General features: G+C 45.8%; 1 protein-coding gene across 1 annotated transcript; it reads right to left on the minus strand.

Annotated features, from left to right (window-relative positions):
* Nucleotides 1–405: 405 nt before the first annotated feature.
* TTC9 (tetratricopeptide repeat domain 9) lies at nt 406–7,371 on the minus strand. Its single transcript, XM_008639715.2, has 2 exons — nt 7,026–7,371; nt 406–1,559 (listed from the first exon to the last, which is right to left on the minus strand). Exons 1-2 carry the CDS (start codon nt 7,354–7,356, stop codon nt 1,480–1,482), a joined length of 411 nt encoding a protein of 136 aa, XP_008637937.1. The 5' UTR covers nt 7,357–7,371; the 3' UTR covers nt 406–1,479.
* Nucleotides 7,372–9,580: the final 2,209 nt, after the last annotated feature.

Consider the following 9,580-nt stretch of genomic DNA (forward strand, 5'->3'; position numbering starts at 1 on the left):
CAGCACTTGGCCAAACTTTTGTCTGTTCAGCTGTTTCAGTTTCTGTGTTTCAGCTGACGGCCAAGTGAAGTAACTCTGGCTACACTCACTTGACACTGACCACCATGGGATGAGACTATACATATATATCCTGCATCTGGGAACATGTCCCTGTGGGCCGCTGCTGGGGCAAGTCACACTGAGAATGTGTTTGTGGCACTTACTGATCCCATTACTGGCAGTTTCAGAAAGGACCTTTGAGCCAAGGAGACAGAGCTCTTAGAAAAGGTCACACTGCTGGAGAAGGTCTAAACAGGCCCTCTGGGCTGCCAAAATAGGCTCCAAAGCTGTTGGTCCTGCCCTGTTGTCAGCACCACACTCTCCTACAAAAGAAAAAAACAGGACACAGGAAGCACCAACACAAGGTGGGAGAATCAAGACCTCAATCCAATGTACTAATAATACTTAGCACTGAACATCACTGTACTGTTACTTACAAACATTAACTAATACATCCTCACAACACCCCTGCGAGGTAGGGAAGTATTATTATCCCTAGTGTACAGATAGGGAAACCGAGGCACCGAGAGGCTAAGTGACTTGCCCAAGATCACACAGCAAGGCATTGGCAGAGCCAAGGTAAGCAAAGAGACATCCCTTGTTCCCCACTCCATGCTGCCCCCCTACTAGATAATGTTGTCTGTCTGGACACAGGGAACCCAAGAGGCTCCTTTGAAAAGCAATGCCTGGACTTGTTGCCTATGAATAATTTTTATTTGCCTTTAATGAATTATTTCACAGTTTTTCCCTCACACTGTACACCATGCTTTCACAGTCCGTTCAGCGCTCTGTGGTAGCCCACAGCCTTCTCCTCTGGCACTGGGACAGCTCTGCAGGGGGTACATAGGGTGCTCTGTGCTTTCATCAAGAGGATGTTTAGAAACAGTTTTCATTGACATTAGACTGGGAGCATGTGAGCTCTCACTGGAGACCAATAACACACACTGGAGAAGCAGGCAGAGGAAACTGATGGTAAAAAGGCATTTGCTGTGCCTTGTGGAATGACCAGCGGCTCTCTTGGTTTCTTAGCTCTTCAAGCTCCAGTGATCACTCAGAGCAGAAACCCTCTATCTCCAGCTTGCCTGGTCAGGAAGTCGTTGTTCTGGGGGTTGCTTCCCTAATAGGTAATAGGCAGTCAGTTCAGGACCAGACAGGTCCTCCAGCATTGCCTACTCCAGGTGTGTGACACTGTCTGGGAACAAGGCTGGCTGTAGTTGTTGTGCTCTTTTGCCACGGGGAAGGGGTATTACCATAGTTGGCAAGCAGCCATATCCAGCGTCCAAGTGTCTTTCATTTCAAAACTGGTATTCAATGAAGAGCAAGGGTGAGTGGATGGATGAGGAGATGAGGATGAGGCAGAGCAAACGGGAAAATCCATCAAATGAGCTTCTAGGAAGGAAATGTTCCCCCTTGGGCACTTCAGCTGAAGTGGCTTCATTTTCACAAGGTTTCCTTCTCTCTCTGGGAACATCTGCTGAGCTTCATCTCTGTCAGCTGGATGTATCGTATGACATTGGTATCTGCAGGGAAAGAACACACACACAGGTATGGTGGTTACACAACTCCCTGTGGCAGACAGAGAGAATGCACCTCCATCCCTAGTACATCACAGAGGAGCAGCACGGTTCCAGTGCTGTGTTCTGGAACAGCATCATTTGGAAGGGGCTCCAAACCAAACCAGGAATCTCTGGTTTTGGAGAGCCTGGTCTGAGTTGCACTCACCATCCCTGTTGCTCAGTCTTGCCTCAGCTAGTTTTTACTTCGTCTCTGATTACTCTTGGTCAGCACAGTTGAACTCACACAGCTGAAACTATCCAGGTCATCCTTGCCTGTACTTGTGGAACGACACCTCCACTGGCTTCTCTTCCTGCAGTGCCTGCATGCAAACCCCTACAGGCATTTTGTGTACAGTTATGCTCTGCCTTTTCACTCTCCTACTCTATTTACTGTCTATTCCACTCTTTTCACGCTTTTCGATGATGAGTAGAATTGGGAAGAGCATCCTTCACACTGTCTTTGTACCCTTTCTTCCCTTAAAGTTTCTGCTTGGATGTCCTTCCACCATGACACACTATCTGCAGTTTTGTCATATGCTATATGCTGCATACTGCCTTGTCTATCCTGTCTAATGAAGTTCCTAGGGGCACAGAACCACTGATCCATCCTAGTAGACCTCTGTGATATTCCAGCATTGTGCAGGTGGTAAACTGAGCCTTCTTTTTCCTTCCAGAATTTCAGAGCATCAACCCACCACACACACTATGCTTCATCTCCTGGCCTCAGCCCTAAGGGAACCTGTTCACCCTGAATCACAGGTTGATCTAAATGAGTATGTGTCTCCAGACAGAGCTAATGATTGTGCAGTCATGGTCAATCCTCTTTTAAATCATGTTGATTTCTATCATGAGGGTAGCTTCACACACACATGGCACCCACAAAGTTGCAAAAGCCATGTAGTACCAGAAGCAAGCAAGTAAAAACATAGCCACTTTCACTTCTGTATTGATTGAAAAATGGTTCTTTGCTCAGAGCCTTGCTCTAACAGCCAGCCAGGGCCAGCTTGTGTGGATACAAAAATGCTGTTAGCAAGAAATTTTCCTGCTTCTTTCTAAGCCTGTGAGATACTTTTCTCTCTCATGAAGATATTAGCAGAGTTCTATAAACTATGAACACCTGCGACCTTGTAGAACTATGTTTATGGTACAGTAGAAAAATATTTTTACAATGAATGTTTTAGAATTCTAGCCGATCACCCCAGGGGGTGGCTGATCCTTTGACCAATTAGACTATGAAGAAAAAAGTCTATAAAAGAGTTTGTAAAATAATTAAATAAATCAATCTTGCTGCACAATTCCTGCCTGCTGGATCTCCTCCCTACGGCTGCGGGTACAGTAATAAGCTTGGTCCACTGAAGTTATTAGATCCTCAGAAACCAATCGGAAATGCAATGCAATCCAATCAGAGGGCAATCTCGCCTCCTCCTCATCCAAACTGCAATGTGTTCCACACCAGCTAGGGAAATGAGAAGTGCTTCAGCTTTCAAAGTGATGAACAAATTACTAGCAACATGTCCAGCACTAGTGAGTGTGAGTACTGCACCCCCCAAAGCAGTTGAGGGTGCAAAGCTTCCTTTAAAGATGAGGATGTCTCTGTTGTGCCCTCTGCCAGTGCTGAATCAGTGCGAGACGGATCAGTTTCCTGCTACCCAGAGCTATCCACAAACATGCCATGTGGCATCTGTGGGCTGTGGCCATGCTGTTGTGACTTCTCAAGTTATCTCTGGTGAGGTGGGTCTCCCTGCTGAGTGTTCTGCAGGTTCAGTTGCATTATCGTAGGCACTCCAGAGGGTGGGATTTGATGACTAAGCTACTTGACCTGTTTGGGACATTTTTCATGAGTTAAGAAGTTCTGCCGTTGCTTCTGTCAAGCAAGATGCACCAGCATCCTCGGCTGTTTATGCATTCACATTTCTTACCAGCCCAGCAAATTTTAAAACAGCTTTTTAAAAAACAGAATTATTTAAGTTGTGCAGCCTCCTGTAATGAAGAAATTCAGTTGAGGGGGTAGCCCTGAATTTTAGGCTTAAAATAAAATTGGTGCAGGTGGCTGACTCACTCCCAGCAGTGTAAAGGCAGGGCACTCAGCCTGAGCAGAGTCTTGCTGTTCTGCCTTCACTGTGACCTCTGCTCTGTGCCCGCCTAGGCTCTGATGGGCTGTGCTCATCCCTGCCACTGAGGTGCATGCTTACAGTGCCTGCCTGGTGCAGGTAAGAAGGGATAACTGCATGGGCATGTCAGGAAATCCACCTGCCTGAGCCCGCAGGGACTCAGCACCTCACTGAGGGGGCAGAGGTGGGCTCATAATTGGGAAAGGAAAGGCTGCCAGCCCCCTTTGGCTTTTGGGTAAGGTAGTGACTGCTAATGGCACAGCTTCCCTCACCTGGGAGATTTCCACATGCCTAGGAAGCCAGGGGCAAAATAATATGTATGTAACCTGATAGAGGGTGGGAGACACTCCCATTGCAAGCTACTTATAAATCTCTTAGGCTGGCTTTGGCACGTTTTGCTGTCTTTGTGAGGACCATTATTTTACCAAGGAAAAATAATGAGAGCAGCTCTCTGTTTACAGGAGTAGAGCCCTGTCAAGTTTTTTCTACCTAATGGTATTGCACCATACTAGCTCTGCCTTCAGAAATATTTCAAAGCTGTGTGTAAATGTTAATGAGAAGACTCTCATCTCTCAGTGGAGAAGAAATTATCCCCTTCGGCTGATGTGGAAATAAAAAGTAAGAACAACACAGATGACGGGTCAGACCCATGCAAAGAGGTACCAGTAGAGCTGCAATGGGAACATGTTTCCTGGCTCTTAGGACTGTGCCTGTGTCCCTGTGCGGAGTGGCCTAATGCCATATTAAAGATAATTTCTGCTTCCCCTGTAGCTTCAGAGCCCAGTTGCTTATCTGCTGTTTAGACATCGTGGCCTGGGTTTTGTTCCCAGGACTTCTGAGTCACAGGGGTGCAGGAAGGCAGTGCCTGAGTGCAGCCATGAGCCTGCCCCACACAGCACAAAAACCATCTGGTCTGGGCAGCCCACAGGATGTCTGAACGTGGGTTCCCAGCACAGGGACACCAGGGACCACTGCTTGACATTACCAGGCCATTGCCAGCTGATGGTCTGGTCTCAATCCCAGTCGGTCCCTGCCCTGACAATGCAGCCCCAGTAGGAGAGGGCTGAACAAGACTTTGCTGCAAGGTGTCTGGCTGCCCATTGCTGCACCAACCTCTGGACACAGAGCCATGGAGGGCTCCATGCATGCTTTACACGACTTAACAGCAGCTGCCTTCTCCCTCAGTAAGAGGGTTATACAACTATCTTGTGTTATTCCCATCTGCTTTTGTGATTTTTTTTGGAGGTGGCACAGGAAATCAGGCCAAATCCAACCTTCCTTCACCCTGGGCAGATAGTGAATAGCCATAAGGGATCTGCTGTGCTGCCACCCCTTTAGAACACTAAACCCCTTTGCTAACTAATTCCTCTTTACCATTCAAAATCTCTCCCACCAAAGAGAATAACTGCCAGTGATTTGTGCCAAAACCATTCCTTATTAGAAAAAAAAAGAACACACAGAACATGACTGCAATAATAACCAGTGAGCCTGGTGAAACCTCAGATAAAAGAAAACAATCACACTTTGCAGATGGAGACATTGAAAGTCGAGACACTGACTTATTCCAGGTCACATAATAATTCTTGATAGTGTTACTTGATTCCTATTTCTGCATTTTAACAGTGACATCCTTTCTTACTGTACATATTCTTTCCCCCTGAATGCCCTTCAAGTTTTCCATAATCATAAATAAAACAGTGGAACAACAGCCTTGAATGGTCTACAAATAACAGGAAAGAGTCTCTGATGCAAAGCTGAAGGCCAGAACTGGATTTTGTATACATTAAGGGCCTTTAGGGACACTTTCTGGTATGTTTTTGTAGCAAGTGGTATTTGAAGTTGTTGCTGTTGAATAAATTAGTATTTATTTCAAGAAGCAATCAGGAATACCAAATAAATAGTATCACAAGGAGGGGGGTGGTAAGGGAGCACAGAAACACATATTTTAAAAATGGAAGCTAAGTGGTTCAGCTAAAAGAAATTTTTCACATCTGAGCCTAGTCAAAACTTCAAGGTTAGGATAACTTATTTTCCACTGACTATTTTTCTCTTGCATATGCTTCTCCATTTCCTAGTTCTGGCAAGGGCTGAAAGCAGAAGGGCACAGTGTAAACTAAAATAGGCTACACTGAGCTTTTAAACACATTTGCTCTGGGAGTGTGGGGTGCACAGCTGTGCTGTCAGACTGCCTGGAGCCCATGGCCAAGCAGAGCAGATGGGATCAAGCACCCTTAGGGGAAGTGGAAGAGGAAGGAGATCCCAGCACACTCCCAAGCACATCCTCCCTGATGGTCCTCCAGGACACAGACACTGCAGGAGCCCTGCAGGGCCAATGCCTGTAGGACATCAAGCACAGTCAGCTCCAACAGCCTCCCTTCCCTCCTCTAGTTCAATGAACATCAGCTCCACCATGCTCCGCCGGGACCCAGGCTTGCTCCTGTTTTACACCCAGTTCTCACTCTTTCATCTCAGATTCATCTGAAGAGCTGCTCTGTAGCAGATTTTCTTTGCACGTGGCTTCCATTTTACTTTCTTGAGATCCTTTGAGTTCTACAAAATTCCTTTCTGTTTAACACCACAGTGTTGTTTTATCTCCCTATTATTTCTGAAAAATAAAAGCACCATCTCTGCCTCACCCTGATCTCTGGCCTTTCACCTTTCATCTCTTTCACCACCTCCACAGCTCTTTCACCTGCCTTCTGAGGCTGGGCAGTTTAGCATGAAGACGGTTGCTCTGGCAAGGCTAAGTTGTTTGGATGTATAATTTCATTGCTGTCCCCAAATGAACTGTATGGTTTTGACAGATGGATGACAGATACTTAACAAGCAATTGGCTGATTTCACAGCAAAAGTTGAAGCATCCTGATGAATGCTTTGTGGGTAAATGTCTGTCTCCTTGATCAAAGCAGAATACTAACCCTTTACTGAGATGGTGGAAGGCTATTGAGGATGACAGATAGTTTCCTGGCATTGCTAAGGGGAAAAAGCTTTTTCTCAGAGAGTCAGAAAATGTAATGTTTGGAGTACACTCCTTCCCCATCCTGCTTTCCTCTTCAAAAATAAATTAGGGAATCCAGCAATACTGTCATCTTCCAGGTCATGCTGCAGCCTTGGCAGCGGTTAATCTTTGGGCACTGCAACCTTGCTGCAGTACCCACAAGTGCTTGAAGGGGAGTCCAGCAAAGGACACACAGTGAGTCATGCTCATTCCTGTGGAAATCAAGACAATCAAGTCAGGGACAGAAATAAAAAAAAAGTCATGGAAAAAAATACAAAAGCACTCAGTGCCAAGCCACATCCCTGCCCCCCTTCCCCATACCTGTCGGCTGGCGGGATCTTGCCTCTTTCAGGTAGTAGAGGGCCTTGTTGAAGTCACCCAGGTGATAAAATGCCACTCCTGATCGATAGAGCGCCTTGAAGTTCTCGCCTTCCTTCTGCAGCACTTTGAGGCAGTACTCCTTGACCCGCTCATAATTCACCAGCTCAGCCTGGAGCAGGCAGGCTGCAGGGCATGGGGATGACAGTAGACAGACAGACAGGAGAACATTAGTGCTGGATTTCCCCCTGCTCCCTGCAATCTGCACGGGAGAAGAGAGCAGCTTAGGTGAGGGAAATGACTCAGCCTCGTGATTCAGAAAGGGTGCAGTCATATGGATTGTTTGCCAAACCCAATTGTTCGCAATTTAAATACTAATGCTTCTATTTTTGGCATTGCAAAGCAAAGGGATTGTCTTTACTCTGGGGAGACACACAGGCCCACGAAACACTGGGGGAGAGGGAACATAAACACCCCTCCACAACTCTGGAATGCCACACAGTCTACTGGCAGTGGCTGGCTTCATTTGTAATGAAATCGCTTCTTGGACTGAGGGCTGGAGCTCTGAAAAGTACTAAAAGGCAGACTAACAGTTATCCAACAAGGAAAAAGGGGGATAAATTGGATCAGATTTGGTATTTGGCTTAATCCAAGGCTCTTAGGTTTAAAAAGAATATGTAATTGCCTTTTATCCAGGAGATCCTGTATGGAGTTTTGCTGTAGGAAACAACAAGGGGCTCTGCCCTGTTGGAATGTGCTGTCAGCAAACCAGAGACACCTGGAGCTGTAGTACAGGGAACAAATGTGCTATGCTGCCTGCTTCCTGAAAAGCACTGCAATACAATTTCATTCCCAGAGGTGAGTTCTGCCAACTTCCTAAAGGAAAAGGCAAACAGTAAATAACATGTTGAGGGTTCTGTGTGCTGAAGGACAATTGTTACATAAATCTCTGGGAGCTGAAGAAAATTCCCATTGTGAGTTTCCCACAACTAGGAGTGAAATAAAGGGGAAAGGGGAAGATCCCCAAGCCATGCTTTACAGCCATGCTCATGGCTTTCTGTCATGCTTACTCCAGTGGGCTAAACTTCATACAGGTGACCTGGGCATTAGGAATGGCTTGGAGACCACCAACAAGAATAGGACATGGTGCAGTCACAGTCTCTGAGGAAATAAGTTGGGCTGCAACACAAGCCCATCTAGTGCTGCAATCCAAGGCAACTTTGGGAATGACACAATTTGGGGAAGGAAGGCAGAATGCCACTACAAGGATCAGTTCAGAGGCTGGCAGCATCTAGTGCCAGGGCATGGAGAGAAATTTCCCATAGCAGGTGGTGTTACTCAGTGTGTCTCTGGCAAGGAGGAGACTCAGTACTCCTGGAAACCCAAGTCATCACAGGTCAGGTGTCACCAATGAACAGCCAGACTTCATTTTTTGCATGGTAACTGCAGCTGAGAGGATATGGTGCTGGATCGGGAATATGATGCAGTTCTTCATCCCCTTTCCCCATACCCCTAGAGTAAGCCCTACAACCCTCTCTGTATCACACTTTACTTCATGAGAAGGAGATTGGCTAGGTGACCTCCAGAGATTCCTTCCAATCTAAATTAGTTCAAATTCATGATCACTTAATGTGGACAGAATATATTTCTAACCCAAGTACACCTTCAAAGCTTAAATAGCTTACTGGGAACAATCACAAACAGGCTTTTACCATCAGAGCACTGATGCTAGAAATGTATTGAACAAGGACTGCAGAACTAGTCCCACTGCTTGTACATTGTTTAAGTGACACAACCATTACTAATTAGAGCTTTGTCCCATTTGCTTTAATAATGGAAGGTCAATATATTCTAACAGCTCCTGCCATTAATGTGCATAGGTATTTTGAAAGATTCTGATAATTTGCTATTTGACTCCCAGTTAAAAAACACGTATGTTTCTAAAACCTTAATGGCATTTCCTTATCCAGAGTTAGTCCTTTCCTATTTGTCACACATTGATTTTTCTCACTCTGTTTCTAATGGAGCTTGAAATGACTGTGCCTTGTTTTTCTTTATTTTTAAAAGCTATTGAAAAGATGGCTGTGTAAATTTACTGCTGGCTTCACTGCCCTGGAAACAGGATTGCTTTGTTTATCTGCTGACCAGTAGCATGTACAGCAGTGGCAGTAGCTTTCTGCACGCTGCCAATCTGAGCCAGCCTTTCACGTTCTGTGGAACTGCCTTTCAGAGCAACTAGGGGGTGGATTTCAGTCTCTCTGTTCATTTGCTACTTGGTATTTCCAGTGAAAGTCACAGAAATTACTCTGGAAAAATGACAGGCAGTCTGTTCATGTGTATTAACTCAGTAATTCCATACGGGACTTGCTTCATGTATTGGTTTAAAAGAAAAGAAAAACTCTCCCACATCCTGCTAATTCATTAAACCCAAATGGGTTTCCAGATATCCAGCTGGGTTCTTTCTATGACTCATACTCACAGTAAAGCTTCTGCAGGGCATCCCCGCTAACCGTGCATGCACGTGGCGGGGAGAAGTCAGCACCACATGGCCAGCAGGA

Source organism: Corvus brachyrhynchos, unplaced genomic scaffold, assembly GCF_000691975.1.
Source record: "Corvus brachyrhynchos isolate BGI_N302 unplaced genomic scaffold, ASM69197v1 scaffold115, whole genome shotgun sequence".
Taxonomy (NCBI): Eukaryota; Metazoa; Chordata; class Aves; order Passeriformes; family Corvidae; genus Corvus; species Corvus brachyrhynchos.